This window comes from Pseudophryne corroboree, chromosome 7, assembly GCF_028390025.1.
Source record: "Pseudophryne corroboree isolate aPseCor3 chromosome 7, aPseCor3.hap2, whole genome shotgun sequence".
Classification (NCBI taxonomy): domain Eukaryota; kingdom Metazoa; phylum Chordata; class Amphibia; order Anura; family Myobatrachidae; genus Pseudophryne; species Pseudophryne corroboree.
This window is the reverse complement of record NC_086450.1, coordinates 110,430,009-110,449,260: the sequence shown is the minus strand read 5'-3', so window position 1 is coordinate 110,449,260 and position 19,252 is coordinate 110,430,009. Positions and strand designations below refer to the sequence as shown.

The 19,252-nt window shown below is 45.4% G+C and overlaps 1 protein-coding gene across 8 annotated transcripts in view; it reads left to right on the top strand.

Annotated features, from left to right (window-relative positions):
- FMNL2 (formin like 2) overlaps window positions 1-19,252 on the top strand; it is a 446,274-nt gene that overhangs the window by 291,470 nt on the left and 135,552 nt on the right. For all 8 annotated transcript variants that reach the window (XM_063933532.1, XM_063933537.1, XM_063933536.1 and 5 more), the window contains exons 5-6: window positions 3,438-3,521; window positions 15,716-15,868. In XM_063933532.1, the coding sequence (XP_063789602.1) occupies window positions 3,438-3,521; window positions 15,716-15,868 (237 nt within the window). The remainder of the gene's footprint in view (window positions 1-3,437; window positions 3,522-15,715; window positions 15,869-19,252) is intronic.

The window sequence follows — 19,252 nt, the reverse complement described above, 5'->3', positions numbered from 1 at the left end:
ATATGGATAAACTTGTTGTGGCAAGTGGAATTTATCAGCCCTGCTCATACGTTACTGACACTGTTCTCTGTAGACGTTTTTTTTTAGAGGGGAAATGTGCAAAATAATCCAGTGATTCTATAATAAAAAAAAAATATCACCCTCATCCATACCTGCCTGTTCCATACCTGCCTGTTCCATACCTGCCTGTTCCATACCTGCCTCTTCCATACCTGCCTCTTCCATACCTGCCTCTTCCATACCTGCCTCTTCCATACCTGCCTGTTCCATACCTGACTGTTGGCTAGATACACCATATTGTACAGTGTATCTAATTAGTACCTTATTGATCAAAGTCTTGCTCCTCGGGGGATCAGACATGTGCTATCCAATGTTTGCGCCAAGCCCCACAGGAGCGTTGCATCCCAGACATTGTAAGGCTAGTCATTTCAGATGGGATGCAGTTAGTAGCATGTGACCGACACGGAATCCCGACACCACTCGGAATCCCAGCGCCAGAGCACCGACCGCTGGGGGGGGTTAGGCACTAGAAGGGGGGGGGGAGTAAGCCATAGTCGCCTGCAATTGAATACCCATGGTCGCAGAGGCGGCCCTAGGCATAGGCAAACTAGGCAAATGCCTATGGCATTTGCAATGTCTAGGGGCACAAGCAGTTTCTGCTTTTTAAAATGATATGCAGCATGCCTATATGCTGTGTGCGACTGCGGCTGTATCTGCAGACGAAATGCTATTTTACATTGTATTCCTGGAAATCACTGCAACGTAGCATTTCGTATGCAGATACAGCCACGGTCGCATACAGACTATAGGCATGCTGCATATCATTTCAAACAGAATAAGCTGCTTGTGCATCCTAGTCACATAGCAACACTAATAAGCTGCAATTAAAGAAAAAAAAAGGCCCCTGACATTAGGGGTGATGGTCATGGGAAAGGGGTGCTGGGTCAGAGGTGGAAATAGTGGCGGTGCTAGGGGGCACCGGCTAAAATCTTGCCTAGGGCATCATATTGGTTAGGGCCGGCTCTGCATGGTCGAATAAGTGCCTTTTTTTGGCAAGCTGAAAGAACGGCACATAATTGAATACTCCCCTAAAGTGTTTAGTGCCTTGTAACAAAAGAGCTAACAATCTAAAGGAAATAGGTGGAATTATATAGAGAAGATAATACTTGTAATGATTGCATTGCCTATTGTAGCTAGAACGTCTGCGGCTTTCCTCTGAAGATAGACTTTGGTCACTAGTGACTTTAAGTACTAAGGGAATGGGCGGTTCTTTAGGGAAATGTACCAGTCAATGACAAACAACCTTCAAGTAATCTATTCTCCTGTTGTCATCCTGTTTGGTGCAGCTGCTATTTCCCACAATTTATTACATGATTCAATAATACTAAACAGGTGTTCTGCTATTTTAAATAATTGCCTATTGTTGTATAAAATGGTCAAAGTTACTGAAGACAGTAAAAAACTAAATAAATGAGGTCTTAAATGGGGACACTCTCTATATTTACCTATATACTGTACATAGGAGTTGTATGCAAACCCGATGTCTACTTGGGAGCGGGGATGGGCGGTGCTGGGCTGCGTTTCCAAAAACAGCATCTGCGCGGCCACACACATTGCCGTCGCATCCTCCACGGATGCTACCGCAATGTGATCGACAGGAGCGGGCGTATGCGGGGTGGCGACACAGTGTTTAGGGGCGGAGCAAATGGGCGGGACAGGACCATTTTCGGGGTGGCACGCAGCCGCTCCAAACAACAAAATGGCTGCCGACCACCTGATTGCGCTGCCAGTGGTCAACCTTAGTTTTGATGCATCCGCAATCTAATTGGGAGGCGTATGCAGGGATCTGCGTTCATCTCTGTATAACCCCCACGGTGTCCTTCTTACAGCGCTAGAATGGGCGGTTGGGATTGATGGAACAGTGTGGATGGGACAGCAGATGTGTGGAATCGTCCTGATGAAAAATGAAAAAATAGTGGAGATGTGAAACCTCTGCTTTTACGTTTTTACTACTGTATGAGCTTGTTGTGCAAAATGACCGTATAATAACTAGAATATGTATTTGTGCATAATCCCACTGCATTTCGGTTGCTATAAGAAGTGTGTGTACAATACAGATTAGAATGTGATGTTAAATGTAAGCACCTTGCATATTTGCCTGCTCTCCCAGAGGGGTTGGAGCTGCATTACCGACGTGCGGGATCCCTGCGATCAGCATCCCGATGCCGGGATTCCGTGTGCTCGCCACAGGTTCTATTATATTATATTCCCACTCTATGGGTGTCGTGGACACCCTCGAGTGGGAATAGTCCCTTCTCGTCGGCATGCCGACTGTCGGTATTTTGTGGGTTCGGGATGCGGGAGGAGTTATTGTGACTCCCAGAGTAAGGGGTATAAGGGTCTTTCGGGGAGATGTACTAAGCAGTGAAAGGAGTGGAGAAGTTGCCATGGCAACCAATCAGCATTGAAGTAACAGTTAGAATTTGCATACTAAAAAATTATACAGAGCAGCTGATTGGTTGCCATGGGCAACTTCTCCACTGGCTCACTTCTCCACTTTTATCACTGTTTAGTACATCTCCCCCTATGTACTAAGCTGTGGAGAGAGATAATGTACCAGCCAACCAGCTCCTAACTGCCATGTTACATGCTGAGTTTGAAAAATGACAGGAGCTGGTTGTTTGGTACTTTTTGGGGGGCATGTACTAAGCAGTGATAAAAGTGGAGAAGTGAGCAAGTGGAGAAGTTGCCCATGGCAACCAATCAGCATTGACGTAACATTTATAATTTGCATACTGTAAAAGTATACAGAGCAGCTGATTGGTTGCTATGGGCAACTTCTCCACTGGCTCACTTCTCCACTTTTATCACTGCTTAATACATCTCCCCCTTAATCTCTGGTCACTTTATCTCTCTCCAAGACATAATAAATAGACCCCATATTTACTAAAGTGCTGGTTTACAGAAGTAGAGATATAGCCAATAACAGGGAATCAGATTCTAGCTATTATCTCCTATATATTTCTATATATTTTGGATGTTTGCTGGTCTCGTGTTCAATGCCCCAGCACAGAAAGTGTTAAAGACATTTATGGGTCACTTTTGCTGTTACTAGCAGTTTCCTCGCAGGGCAGAAATGCAGAAATCCTCAATAAAATGTGAACTTTGAACTTTATTTATAAGGCCATTTTGTCGGTTGCCCAGAAATTGTCAGTCCTTTACTTTCCAATGTGGGACAGACGGGCCATTCAGCTAGAGCATTATGAAGAAAAAAACACTCTTCATCCTGCAGATGCTTGGACCATGATGTCCTGCCCCAAAGGCCAGATATGTTTTTGTAATTCTATTCCAGTTGAATATATCAATATTTACCATGCTGTGGCCTGCTGTACAGATTTCACTTATACAATGAGCTAATTCTGCATGTGTTGTGACAGGTGGGTGAGAGAATTTTTGAATGAAGAAAACAAAGGACTTGATGTACTTGTGGAATACCTCTCCTTTGCGCAGTACGCAGTCACGTAAGTTGAAAATATCATATGCTCAAACATGCTGATGTACATGAAACAACAGACTGTAAAACAGTGGTTTTATATATATATATATATATATATATATATATACACACACATGTATATAGTATATATATTTGGTGAGTAATTATGCCACCTGTGTTATAGGGGCAGACTAGATGGGCCAAGTGGTTCTTATCTGCCGTCAAATTCTATGTTTCTATATGACCCAATAATGGGATTCTTACTTGTCCACACATGGATAAGGGATACATTCTACATTCATGAGTCAATAGAGAAGAGCAGGACTGCTGCGCCAGTACTGGGGATAAGTATAGCAGGGCCAGGGTGGTGTTGCTGAGGTAATTTTCTATCTATCTATCTATCTATCTATCTATCTATCTATCTATCTATCTATCTATCTATCTATCTATCTATCTATCTATCTTTTATAAACTGCCCTGGGGCCCTACACACATAAAATACATATAAACAAGTGGAACGTGGCGGTTCTCAGTGGACGTCAACACTGTAATCACAGCTGTGAAGTCCGTTGACTGCCGCCAAGTTGGACTTGTCTGAGTTGGGCCACAGCGATGATGCTAAAAATAAAGATGCCGGATGTGTATAACTGTCAGTGATGCTAAAACATGAATAGCGGTATTAAAATGAAATCTTGTGTAATATGAATAATGATTGGCTGCAGCCACATGCTTCTAGGGTGGTTTACTTTATACAGTATATGGAGTTTTTAAGCAATGTAATGAAAAGCAGGCGTGTGGAGATCTGGAGTTCTGAGAAGAATCCCACCCATAGCTATAAAATATGTTACATTCTTACAAACAATAAAATACATTAAACAGCTGAATATTACAAATAAGTTATTCCTTTGTACTTTAATGACAGTGTTCATTGCAGTATTTGCTTGTGGTAAAACAGAGTATATACAACACAGAAGTGTGATTATTCGTAGCCAGTGTCCCTAAATTGTGTATTTCGTGTTCTCTTAAAATTTGAGTTTGGCATGGTTTCCTGCATTATTCCCATCCAGTAAGCTGCCATGATGGAAACATTCCATCTTTAATAGAATGACTAACATTTGGAAATGGCACACAGCACAAAGAGCCTCTTGTTTGCAGAAATTGTGCATGAGTAAACACGACCCAACTTGCCATTTGGTCACTAGGATGGAGACAAAATTCATTAGTGAAAATCTAATAAAGTTATGTGTTATGCTTCATTTTCTACATAGTCACAATGGCTAAAATTCTATATAAACTTATAATTGACAATTACTGCAGCAATGCGGGAAATGTACTTTTATGTAGAGGAAATAGTATGTCATGTAATTTACTAATAGGGGAGCACTTATAAAGACAAGGGTGGTATCAATGACAAGAGAGTCTCCCCCAGTGCTTGTACATATAGCGGTAAATAGGTTTTCGCTAGACATAACGGAAGTGAAAGCAGAAAGCTGTATTGACGTGTAATGCCTTTTTCAGTGATAAATGGTAATACAGATTTCAAGTCTGAAGCATCTTCTTTGCTTGCTGACCTGTAGACCCTGTGTTGCATTGATGAGCTCAAACAAAGCTGAATCAGTCTGTCTGTTGGTTGCCTATTGCAGGCATTCCCAACCACGGTCCTCAAGGCACACTAACAGTGCAGGTTTTAGTGATATCCAGGCTTCAGCACAGGTGACTTAATTAGTAGCTCAGTTATTTTGATTTAACCATCTGTGCTGCAGCCTGGATATCACTAAAACCTGCACTGTTGGTGTGCCTTTAGGACCGTGGTTGGGAATGCCTGGCCTATTGCAACCAATCAGCCGCGATGAAGCATTTATCAAATACAGTCTAATAAATGATAGGTAGATGCTGATTGGTTGGTATGGGCAGGGGTGTAGAGAGCACTGGCAAGCCCAGGTACTTTTTGGAGTTGTGGCCTAATTGTGGGAGGTGTAACCATGCCCCTTATGCAAATTAATGTGGAAAATATCTTTTTGGTGTCTGCTAGTTTTGCAGTTTACACGTACTCCACCCAAATCAGTTACTTTAATTTTATAGTATGCAAATTATAGATGTTACTTCAGTGCTGATTGGTTGCCATGGGCAACTTCTCCACTGGCTCACTTCTCTGCTCTTATCACTGTTTAGTAAATGTCCCCCTTAAGCTGAACATACAATATTCAGTATGTCAGCATCCAGCGGCCAAGATTACAAAAAATGTCTCTATCTATCTATCTATCTATCTATCTATCTATCTATCTATCTATCTATCTATCTATCTATCTATCTATCTATCTATATGATAAAGATGCATGACACACCAACATTTGTAGAAAACCACCAACGTGTTTATTATGCTTAAAGCATAGCCAAAGATATCAGCAATGTTACAGGCAAATGGAGTGCCATGCTTCTTTATTCCATATACTACTGACCTCTCTGGGGGAAGGTGTACTAAGACGTGGAGGAGTGATACAGTGAAGAGAGATAAAGTACCAGCCAATCAGTTTCTTGTTGTCATGTTACAGGCTGTGTTTGAAAAATGACAATGAGAAGCTTGTTGGCTGGTACTTTATTTCCATCCACTTTATCTCTCTCCAAGGCTTAGTACATCTGACCCTGATGTACCGGCTGCGCAGCGTGAACAAATAATAAGAATTTACTTACCGATAATTCTATTTCTCGTAGTCCGTAGTGGATGCTGGGGACTCCGTAAGGACCATGGGGAATAGCGGCTCCGCAGGAGACTGGGCACATCTAAAGAAAGCTTTAGGACTATCTGGTGTGCACTGGCTCCTCCCCCTATGACCCTCCTCCAAGCCTCAGTTAGGATACTGTGCCCGGACGAGCGTACACAATAAGGAAGGATTTTGAATCCCGGGTAAGACTCATACCAGCCACACCAATCACACTGTACAACTTGTGATCTGAACCCAGTTAACAGCATGATAACAGAGGAGCCTCTAGAAAAGATGGCTCACTACAGCAATAACCCGATTTTTTGGTAACAATAACTATGTACCAGTATTGCAGACAATCCGCACTTGGGATGGGCGCCCAGCATCCACTACGGACTACGAGAAATAGAATTATCGGTAAGTAAATTCTTATTTTCTCTAACGTCCTAAGTGGATGCTGGGGACTCCGTAAGGACCATGGGGATTATACCAAAGCTCCCAAACGGGCGGGAGAGTGCGGATGACTCTGCAGCACCAATTGAGAGAACTCCAGGTCCTCCTCAGCCAGGGTATCAATTTTGTAGAATTTTACAAACGTATTTGCTCCTGACCAAGTAGCTGCTCGGCAAAGTTGTAAAGCCGAGACCCCTCGGGCAGCCGCCCAAGATGAGCCCACCTTCCTTGTGGAGTGGGCATTTACAGATTTTTGGCTGTGGCAGGCCTGCCACAGAATGTGCAAGCTGAATTGTACTACAAATCCAACGAGCAATAGTCTGCTTAGAAGCAGGAGCACCCAGCTTGTTGGGTGCATACAGGATAAACAGCGAGTCAGATTTTCTGACTCCAGCCGTCCTGGAAACATATATTTTCAGGGCCCTGACAACGTCTATCAACTTGGAGTCCTCCAAGTCCCTAGTAGCCGCAGGCACCACAATAGGTTGGTTCAGGTGAAACGCTGAAACCACCTTAGGGAGAAACTGAGGACGAGTCCTCAATTTCGCCCTGTCCGAATGGAAAATCAGATAAGGGCTTTTACAGGATAAAGCCGCCAATTCTGACACGCGCCTGGCCCAGGCCAGGGCCAACAGCATGACCACTTTCCATGTGAGATATTTTAACTCCACAGATTTAAGTGGTTCAAACCAATGTGACTTTTGGAACCCAAAAAACTACATTGAGATCCCAAAGTGCCACTGGAGGCACAAAATGAGGCTGTATATGCAGTACCCCTTTTACAAACGTCTGAACTTCAGGGACTGAAGCTAGTTCTTTTTGGAAGAAAATTGACAGGGCCGAAATTTGAACCTTAATGGACCCCAATTTCAGGCCCATAGACACTCCTGTTTGCAGGAAATGTAGGAATCGACCCAGTTGAATTTCCTCCGTCGGGCCTTACTGGCCTCGCACCACGCAACATATTTTCGCCAAATGCGGTGATAATGTTTTGCGGTTACATCCTTCCTGGCTTTGATCAGGATAGAGATGACTTCATCCGGAATGCCTTTTTTCCTTCAGGATCCGGCGTTCAACCGCCATGCCGTCAAACGCAGCCGCGGTAAGTCTTGGAACAGACAGGGTCCTTGTTGGAGCAGGTCCCTTCTTAGAGGTAGAGGCCACAGATCCTCCGTGAGCATCTCTTGAAGTTCCGGTTACCAAGTCCTTCTTGGCCAATCCGGAGCCACGAATATAGTGCTTACTCCTCTCCATCTTATCAATCTCAGTACCTTGGGTATGAGAGGCAGAGGAGGGAACACATACACTGACTGGTACACCCACGGTGTTACCAGAGCGTCTACAGCTATTGCCTGAGGGTCCCTTGACCTGGCGCAATACCTGTCGAGTTTTTCACATTGGTTTATAATCATGTGGAAGACTTCTGGGTGAAGTCCCCACTCTCCCGGGTGGAGGTTGTGCTGAGGAAGTCTGCTTCCCAGTTGTCCACTCCCGGAATGAATACTGCTGACAGTGCTATCACATGATTTTCCGCCCAGCGAAGAATCCTTGCAGCTTCTGCCATTGCCCTCCTGCTTCTTGTGCCACCCTGTCTGTTTACGTGGGTGACTGCCGTGATGTTGTCCGACTGGATCAACACCGGCTGACCTTGAAGCAGAGGTCTTGCTAAGTTTAGAGCATTGTAAATGGCCCTTAGCTTCAGGATATTTATGTGAAGTGATGTCTCCAGGCTTGACCATAAGCCCTGGATATTCCTTCCCTGTGTGACTGCTCCCCAGCCTCGCAGGCTGGCATCCGTGGTCACCAGGACCCAGTCCTGAATGCCGAATCTGCGGCCCTCTAGAAGATGAGCACTCTGCAACCACCACAGGAGGGACACCCTTGTCCTTGGTGACAGGGTTATCCGCTGATGCATCTGAAGATGCGACCCGGACCATTTGTCCAGCAGGTCCCACTGGAAAGTTCTTGCGTGGAATCTGCCGAATGGGATTGCTTCGTAGGAAGCCACCATTTTACCCAGAACCCTTGTGCATTGATGCACTGAGACTTGGCTCGGTTTTAGGAGGTTCCTGACTAGCTCGGATAACTCCCTGTCTTTCCCCTCCGGGAGAAACACCTTTTTCTGGACTGTGTCCAGGATCATCCCTAGGAACCGAAGACAAGTCGTCGGAACCAGCTGCGATTTTGGAATATTGAGAATCCAATCGTGCTGCCGCAACACTACCTGAGATAGTGCTACACCGACCTCCAACTGTTCCCTGGATCTTACCCTTATCAGGGAATCGTCCAAGTAAGGGATAACTAAAATTCCCTTCCTTCGAAGGAATATCATCATTTCGGCCATTACCTTGGTAAAGACCCGGGGTGCCGTGGACCATCCATACGGCAGCGTCTGAACTGATAGTGACAGTTCTGTACCATAAACCTGAGGTACCCTTGGTGAGAAGGGTAAATTTTGACATGAAGGTAAGCATCCTTGATGTCCCGAGACATCATGTAGTCCCCTTCTTCCAGGTTCGCAATCACTGCTCTGAGTGACTCAATCTTGAATTTGAACCTCTGTATGTAAGTGTTCAAAGATTTTAGATTTAGAATCGGTCTCACCGAGCCGTCCGGCTTCGGTACCACAACAGTGTGGAATAATACCCCGTTCCCTGTTGCAGGAGGGGTACCTTGATTATCACCTGCTGGGAATACAGCTTGTGAATGGCTTCCAAAACTGTCTCCCTGTCAGAAGGAGACATCGGTAAAACCGACTTTAGGAAAACGGCGAGGGGGAGACGTCTCGAATTCTAATTTGTACCCCTGAGATATCACCTGAAGGATCCAGGGGTCTACTTGCGAGTGAGCCCACTGCGCGCTGAAATTCATTGAGACGGGCCCCCCACCGTGCCTGATTCTGCTTGTAAAGCCCCAGCGTCATACTGAGGGCTTGGCAGAGGCGGGAGAGGGTTTCTGTTCCTGGGAACTGGCTGATTTCTGCAGCCTTTTTCCTCTCCCTCTGTCACGGGGCAGAAATGAGGAACATTTTGCCCGCTTGTCCACGAAAAGACTGCGCCTGATAATACGGCGTCTTCTCATGTTGAGAGGCGACCTGGGGTACAAACGTGGATTTCCCAGCTGTTGCCGTGGCCACCAGGTCTGAAAGACCGACCCCAAATAACTCCTCCCCTTATTAAGGCAATACTTCCAAATGCCGTTTGGAATACGCATCACCTGACCACTGACGTGTCCATAACCCTCTACTGGTAGAAATGGACAACGCACTTAGACTTGATGCCAGTCGGCAAATATTCCGCTGTGCATCACGCATATATAGAAATGCATCTTTTAAATGCTCTATAGGCAAAAATATACTGTCCCTATCTAGGGTATCAATATTTTCAGTCAGGGAATCCGACCACGCCAACCCAGCACTGCACATCCAGGCTGAGGCGATTGCTGGTCGCAGTATAACACCAGTATGTGTGTAAATACATTTTAGGATACCCTCCTGCTTTCTATCAGCAGGATCCATCTCAGGAGAGGGTAGAGCTCTTACAAGCGTGTGAGCGCTTTATCCACCCTAGGGGGTGTTTCCCAACGCACCCTAACCTCTGGCGGGAAAGGATATAATGCCAATAACATTTTAGAAATTATCAGTTGTTATCGGGGGAAAACCACGCATCATCACACACCTCATTTAATTTCTCAGATTCAGGAAAACTACAGGTAGTTTTTCCTCACCAAACATAATACCCCTTTTTGGTGGTACTCGTATTATCAGAAATGTGTAAAACATTTTTCATTGCCTCAATCATGTAACGTGTGGCCCTACTGGAAGTCACATTTGTCTCTTCACCGTCGACACTGGAGTCAGTATCCGTGTCGGCGTCTATATCTGCCATCTGAGGTAACGGGCGCTTTAGAGCCCCTGACGGCCTATGAGACGTCTGGAAAGGCACAAGCTGAGTAGCCGGCTGTCTCATGTCAACCACTGTCTTTTATACAGAGCTGACACTGTCACGTAATTCCTTCCAACAGTTCATCCACTCAGGTGTCGACCCCCTAGGGGGTGACATCACTATTACAGGCAATCTGCTCCGTCTCCACATCATTTTTCTCCTCATACATGTCGACACAAACGTACCGACATACAGCACACACACAGGGAATGCTCTGATAGAGGACAGGACCCCACTAGCCCTTTGGGGAGACAGAGGGAGAGTTTGCCAGCACACACCAAAGCGCTATATATATACAGGGATAACCTTATATAAGTGTTTTTCCCCTTATAGCTGCTGTATTGTTAATACTGCGCCTAATTAGTGCCCCCCTCTCTTTTTTAACCCTTTCTGTAGTGTAGTGACTGCAGGGGAGAGCCAGGGGAGCTTCCCTCCAACGGAGCTGTGAGGGAAAATGGCGCCAGTGTGCTGAGGAGATAGGCTCCGCCCCTTTTTCGCGGACTTTTCTCCTGCTTTTTTATGGATTCTGGCAGGGGTTAAAATTCATCCATATAGCCCTGGGGGCTATATGTGATGTATTTTCGCCAGCCAAGGTGTTTTTATTGCTGCTCAGGGCGCCCCCCCCTAGCGCCCTGCACCCTCAGTGACCGAAGTGTGAAGTGTGCTGAGGAGCAATGGCGCACAGCTGCAGTGCTGTGCGCTACCTTGGTGAAGACAGGATGTCTTCTGCCGCCGATTTTCCGGACCTCTTCTGTCTTCTGGCTCTGTAAGGGGGCCGGCGGCGCGGCTCTGGGACCCATCCATGGCTGGGCCTGTGATCGTCCCTCTGGAGCTAATGTCCAGTAGCCTAAGAAGCCCAATCCACTCTGCACGCAGGTGAGTTCGCTTCTTCTCCCCTTAGTCCCTCGATGCAGTGAGCCTGTTGCCAGCAGGTCTCACTGAAAATAAAAAACCTAAACTAAAACTTTCACTAAGAAGCTCAGGAGAGCCCCTAGTGTGCACCCTTCTCGTTCGGGCACAGAGATCTAACTGAGGCTTGGAGGAGGGTCATAGGGGGAGGAGCCAGTGCACACCAGATAGTCCTAAAGCTTTCTTTAGATGTGCCCAGTCTCCTGCGGAGCCGCTATTCCCCATGGTCCTTACGGAGTCCCCAGCATCCACTTAGGACGTTAGAGAAATATATATATATATATATAACAATTTCCCAGGTGCACTAAATAAGAATGTATCTACAATGATTCTTCCAGTGTTGTTTCCATGGGTAAGAATTGAATACTGGAGAAGATTTGTGTCTGGGAACCTGTAACGGACACCCCTCACCAAGTTAGTCACCCAAACAAGAGGCCCAAGGCCAATTAGTAAAAAAATTTTTAATAACATACGTTTGAACAAATGCAGTTTTTACATAAAATTCATCATATATTTAAAAAATAATGACAAGAATACCAGTAAAGGATAACCAGTAAGTTTGTAGTGTGGTCTTTAACTCTAGATGCTCCCTCACCTTTTTCAAGGTGCGAGCTCGAGAGGGAGTATCTTCACAAACTCCTGACTGACAAACCCAACGCGTTTCGTCTTATCAACTTCATCAGGGGTAACTTGTTTGGGGACGAATAAAAAATAGAATGAATGAATTTAGTTTACAAGGACTGATGTCCAAAATGTAAGGAGCAAAAAATATAAATGGTATGAGAATTTAAGGAAAAGGTAAATACCTACCGAATATATAAAACAGGCTTACTTGCCATTAATAGATTTTTGTGTGGAGAATCGCATCCTAAAATTATGAATGAAAAACACATTGATGAATGTGTTTTACAACTACTTAAGAAGTTTTTAATGAAAATATCAGGGCATACCTTGGATATAAGAATAATAAAAAAATTCTCTTAAATTGGCTCCTGATGGGAGCTTTCTTGGTGGTTCCTTTTAGGAGTCCTGATGGTCCTAGATATAAAATTCTGCCTAATAGGGAGGAAACAAGGGATCTAGTGTAAACCAATATTAGGGAGAATTAAAGAGTGTAATCTATTTTATTGGTAAGATGAACATACCTTAAAGATAATTATTCAAGACTCCTTTATGGAGCTCCTTATGGGGTCTATTGATTGAGGTTCCCTTTAGAGGTGTGGTCTTCAGTATGCCGAATGACGGGATCCCGGCACACAGTATACCGGCGCCGGGATCCCGACACCCGGCATACCGACATCTATTCTCCCTCGTGGGGTCCACGACCACCCTGGAGGGAGAATAAAACAGCGCGCGCCACCGTGCCCGCAGCAAGGCGAGCGCAGCGAGCCTGCAAGGGGCTCCTTTGCGCTCGCCACACTGTCGGTATGCCGGCGGTCGGGCTCCCGGCGCCGGTATGCTGGTCACCGGGAGCCCGGCCGCCGGCATACCATACTACACCCCTTTAGAGATACTGGCAGTCAGATTTTGACGCACTGCCTAGAGAAGGGAATATTCACATATATACCAAATGTCAAGAAAAAGAGGAGGTCTATATTATTGGTTCTAATATTTACCAATAACCTGATACGCTAAGCACATACCTGAATAAGATATCAAGATCTTGTAATCAAGACTGTTTCTGATTCAGGTATTGGCAACAAAATACTTCTAAAAAGATCAGAATGTAATTAATTAATTATTAAATTATTAGTAATTAATTAAATATTGGTTTACACTAGATCCATTCTTTCCTCCCTATTAGGCAGAATTTTATATCTAGGACCATCAGGATTCCTAAAAGGAACCACCAAGAAAGCTCCCATCAGGAGCCAATTTAAGAGAAATTTTTTATTATTCTTAATACCAAGGTATGCCCTGATATTTTCATTAAAAACTTCTTAAGTAGTTGTAAAACACATTCATCAATGTGTTTTTCATTCACAATTTTAGGTTGCGATTCTCCACACATAAATCTATTAATGGCAAGTAAGCCTGTTTTATATATTCGGTAGGTATTTACCTTTTCCTTAAATTCTCATACCATTTATATTCTTTGCTCCTTAAATTTTGGACATCAGTCCTTGTAAACTAAATTCATTCATTCTATTTTTTATTCGTCCCCAAACAAGTTACCCCTAATGAAGTCGATAAGACGGAACGTGTTGGGTTTGTCAGTCAGGAGTTTCCAGCATAGTTTGTGAAGATACTCCCTCTTGAGCACGCACCTTGAAAAAGGTGAGGGAGTATCTAGAGTTAAAGACAACACAACAAACTTAAGCTGCTTTCAGATCGCAAATGCCGGATCCTACCCGGTAAGAGAAACGTGTCCTTACCGGGTGGGATCCGGCATTTGCTTTCCTCTGCTGGCTTTCCGACCCGGCAATATACCGGGTCGGTTGCCATAGCAGCGGGGGGCGCAGCCGAGGCGGGGGTGGAGGCTGTGCTGGGAGATGAGCGCATCTCCTGCACCGCCTCTCCCTATGCTGTGAATGGGAACCGTGTCACATCGAAATTGCTCCCGTTCACACTGCACCTGACCCGGTATTCAACCCGGTAATAACCCTTCTTTTTAACCGGGTTGAATTACCGGGTCAGGCGACCCTTTAATTCGGCAAAGGTGCTTTCACATCGCACACTGACCCGTTTCGACACGGCAATATGCCGTGTCGATACCGTGTTATTTGTGCGATGTGAAAAGGGTATTACTGATTATCCTTTACTGGTATTCTTGTCATTATTTTTTAAATACATCTTTGTAAACATTACATGATGAATTTTATGTAAAAACTGCATTTGTTCTAACGTATGTTATTAAAACTATTTTTTACTACTTGGCCTTGGGCCTCTTGTTTGGGTGACTGTCTTGGTGAGGGGTGTCCGTTACAGGTTCCCAGACACAAATCTTCATCAGTATTCAATTCTTACCCATGGAAACAACACTGGTAGAATCATTGTAGATACATTCTTATTTAGCGCACTTGGGAAATTGTTTTTATTTTGTATGCTATTGAGGCATAGTTGCTGACTTTTGGGCTGCTTTCTCTGGGAGAGAGCAGCCAGTCGGCTCAGCAGGGGGGCGGGCAGTGAGCTGATGTGAGGAGGGGGGCGGGCCGGAGGCGGCACGGGGGCGGGCCGGAGGCAGTCCAGAGGAGGGACGGGGGCGTGACTGCTGGATCGTGTCATGCAAGCCACGCCCCCCACGCCCCCCACTGTGTAATGCCGCAATTACCAGCATTATACAGTGGGGGCGTGGCTTGCATGACGCGATTCAACAAGAATCGCGTCATCGCCTGCCCGGACCGCCCACTTCACTCGCTAAGTGGGCAGCCGGGCAGGGGGGGACCCTGTAATCGTGAGACTTGCCTGCTCTTCCGGGGGGCCGGGAGGGTCACCCGATTTTCGGGAGCCTCCCGGCCATTCCGGGAGGGTAGGCAAGTATGTATTGAGGTCTTTCAACAGGTAAAGATACTGTTGTGTTTTATATATATATATATATATATATATATATATATGTGTACATATATATAGATGGATAGATTTTTTTTTTTGTGAGAGTGAAGGATAAAGAAGGACATCAATTATAAATTGTAAAGTGGTGTTTCACAGTCCTAATCTTTATAACGTTATTAGATTGCGAAATACCTGTTTAAATTGTTCATTATTCTCATTTCTTGTTATGTGTGATCATGCAAAATAGTCCCTCTCACTGCACCAGGTAGCACTACTGGCGTACACAAAGCTGTGGGGTTTACAAATGAGCCTGAATCCGTGTTAGAAGGGCTCTGCTGCGAGTAGCCGCGGCTTTTTCTCACGCCAAGTTCCCTTGTGCTTTATCTGCATGTATGTACATGTGTAAAGCCAATTCCCGTGCAGTTAAAGCCACAGCCTAGCGTCTCTGATGCACTGTGACTGGCTATTCTCTGCGTCTGTGATTAAGAAGTCTCCGTCACTCAGGCATCTTGCACCATATTGAATGTTAACTTACAAAATAGTTTTGTGAATAAAAGGCTAAATACAACTCTTTTTTAATGTCTGCATGTAACTTGAAGAGTATTATGTGTTAGTAAGTATACAAGATCATGGCTAGCAATAGTGCTATCTGTGTGCAGCAAGGAAGAGGGTGAAGATTTGGTTTTAAAGCTTGCATTTAATTTTCTATTTCCACTTAGATTCGACTTTGAGAGTCTGGAAAACAATGTAGAAAACAATGTTGATAAATCAAAACATTGGAGTCGCTCCATCGAAGACCTGCATAGAGGTGGTAACCTGCCATCTCCAGGGGGAAATAGTATTACTCGCTCAGGCAGACACTCCACTTTACGGTATGTGATCTCAAATCTCAAAATATGTTTGTATATAAGAGGACCGTGCTCCTAATTCAGAGATGGACGCTAATGTATTCGCAGCGGATGTGCGAGAATGTGCTAATGCTGTAGCCACCTTGAGCGACTTTGCTGATCCAAGCATCTGTTCACAAACATGCAGCGATGGTCACAGATCCTTCAATAACCGACTATCTGAGTAATGCATGTGTTTGCGCAGAACGTCCACGGGAACTGAGACGCTGATGGCACATTTCTGGGTACCGAATTACAGTTATAGGCTGCGTTCATGACACGTCTGCAGGGCCGCTGCTAGGGTGTTCGGTGCCCCCCTGCAAACTATAAATTTACGCTCTCCCATACTTTACAAAGGGACAGCGCACATAATACCCCTTGTAGTAGTGACGCTTACATACATAACGACCCCTGTAGTTGTGACGCTTACACACGTAACGCCCCCTGTAGTAGTGACGCTTACACACGTAACGCCCCCTGTAGTAGTGACGCTTACACACGTAACGCCCCTGTAGTAGTGACGCTTACACACGTAACGCCCCCTGTAGTAGTGACGCTTACACGCGTAACTCCCCATGTAGAAGTGATGCTAACACGCGTAACGCCCCCTGTAGTAGTGACGCTTACACATGTAACGCCCCCTGTAGTAGTGACGCTTACACACGTAACGCCCCCTGTAGTAGTGACGCTTACACATGTAATGCCCCCTGTATCAGTGATGATTAAACACGTAACGCCCCCTGTACCAGTGATCATTAAACATGTAACGCCCACTGTAGCAGTGATGATTAAACACGTAACGCCCCCTGTACCAGTGCCGCTTACACACATTATGCTGCAGTCACACTTACACATATATATATATATATATATATATATACATACATACACACACACACACACACACACTGTACATACATTACACACATACACAGTCACACATATATACAATATACACAGATACTGTATACACATACACACACTCACTCTCTTTCTAGACACTTACCTAAGGAAAGTCTGGCTGGCCGAAGCTGCAGCCTGGTCCCATCTAGCTCCGCCCCTTATTCCCATCTAGCTCCGCCCCTTTTGGATCCCGCCCGGCCAATGCACTGTTACACATGGGAGGGGAGGGGGAGAGGAGGCTTTGTGCTGCCGGCTACGCTGCAGGGACATCAGCAGCAGCTCAGCACAGGGATGCATTGCAGTGCAGGTAGAGCGCCTCTCCACCCTGGCGCCTCCCTGCACTGCATCCCTTTGCTAAGCGGCTAGCGCCGGGCCTGCACGTCTGCATTGTTGGCGCCACTCCCCGTAACTGCCTGCAAATGGTCCCTGACCGATAGTCACTTTACAAAGAAATCTCCACTGTAAGTGACACTAAAGTACTTTGGCGCATGCGCAGTGTGACCGTCACGCAAAAGCTCTATAAATATCAGCATTGCGTACATGTCTGAATCAGGCACCATGCACCTTAGTACAATTAGAATCTATTTCTCTGTTTATCCATAGATGAGGACGCCTGTCACTCCCTAGTAGCAGAGCCATGTTGATATTATTGGGGAAATGATAAGACCTGCTTATCTCCTTGTTAGATAAATGCTCTAGCTGAGTGTGTTTGACATTACCTGCATCTTGGACACTTTCCTCTCTCCTGATGGTGACATAGATGCTCTTGGGTTCCATTGTCTTCTTCACTGTCACGTCACATGCCTGACCTCTGTGGGATTGATACCACTGCAAGAATAGCTTCTCTAGAGAAAAGTCTACAAAACTAAACTTGTCTATTAAATTCCAGACAGCAGTAGAAAAGCACCACTCTGTAGCAGAAGTGTGGAAATCTATAGTTGTCTAGACCATTCTTCTGATTGATATACAATAAGGAGGACAACCTTGTGACTTACTGTATACACAGTATAGATGGGATGCTGTTAAAATGCCGGCTGTCGGGATCCCGGCGTTCCGGATACCAACACCGAAATCCCAACAACTGACAATGCCACCAGCCGGAATCCCGGCGCACCAGAGCTTTTCCCACTCATGGGTGTCCATGACATCCATAGAGTGGAAATAGATCCTTTGGCAAGCGCAGCAAGCCCGCAAGGTGACTCTTAGCGCTCGCCCCGCTGCTGGCATTCTGGGGAGCGGGATGGCGCTGTCGGGATATTGACAGCCAGCATCCTGTCCGCCGATATTACGTATGTAATCCGTATAGATAACATTCTACGCAGTGATTTACCATATGGAGAACATTCTACTGACTCAATACAATGCAATCACATTCTGCTGACTTTTATACAATATAGAGAATGGAGAGAACATTCTACTGATGAATATACAATGCAGAGAACATTCTGCTGACTGATACACAATACAGAGAACATTATGTTGAATGACACACAAAACAAAGACATTATACTGACTGAAATGCAATATAGACTGACATATGCTTTTTATAGACCAATCTACTGATTTATACACAACATAGAGAGCAATCTAGTGACTAATACGCAATGGTTTATTCTCTGCCTGCACCTTTGTCTTCCATAGGTCTGTTTCTCACTAATGTCTGCCCATGCTCTCTTCTCACTCCTCACCTGATTTCTTCCTTTACCTTCCATATTCTGTTTCCCCATTTATCTAACACATCCAGTACCTGCCAGTAGTTTTCCTGGGTTGTAATCATACCAGTGCTGGATCCAGAGTGGGGGGATCAGCAGGGGTGTAGCGAGGGTGGCTCCGGTGGAACGCGAGCTCCAGGCCCTGGAAAAGTTAGAGGGCGCTCCACTGTCTCCCCACTCCTTCCGCCCTTTATACCACAGGCCACTATACAGGCAGCCGCAGAGCAGGAGGAGGAGAAGAAGAGGGGTGCACACTGAGGGCAGGCCTGAGGCGACAGCTGGAGACGGTGACAGCCAGCACATACCGGAGCTCTGCCGCCCTCTTTATATGTCTTAATGTCTGCTTGTAGCTGTGCAGCAGGGTTACTTCTGTCGTGCTATACGTCTTTCTGCCGTGCCTGCTGCAGAACCTCTTTCTGCCACAGCTGCTGCAGCACCTCTTTCTGACCCAATTCCCATTCTTTCTTGAAAAAGCCACCCATAGAGTGGTGAAACATGTTGTACTGATTGCCTGTTCTCCTGCTGCAGCACCCCTCTATGCCCCAGCTGCTACAGCACCTTTCTCTACATTGATGCTGCAGCACCTCTCTCTGCATTAGAAGTTGCAGAGTAACATGTATAAATGGCTCTACTGTGGTGTAACGTGTATAAATGGCTCTACTGTGATATAACGTGTATAAGAGGCTCTACTGTGTAGTGTAACATGTATAAGGGGCTCTACTGTGTGGTGGAAAGTGTATAAGCGGTATTACTG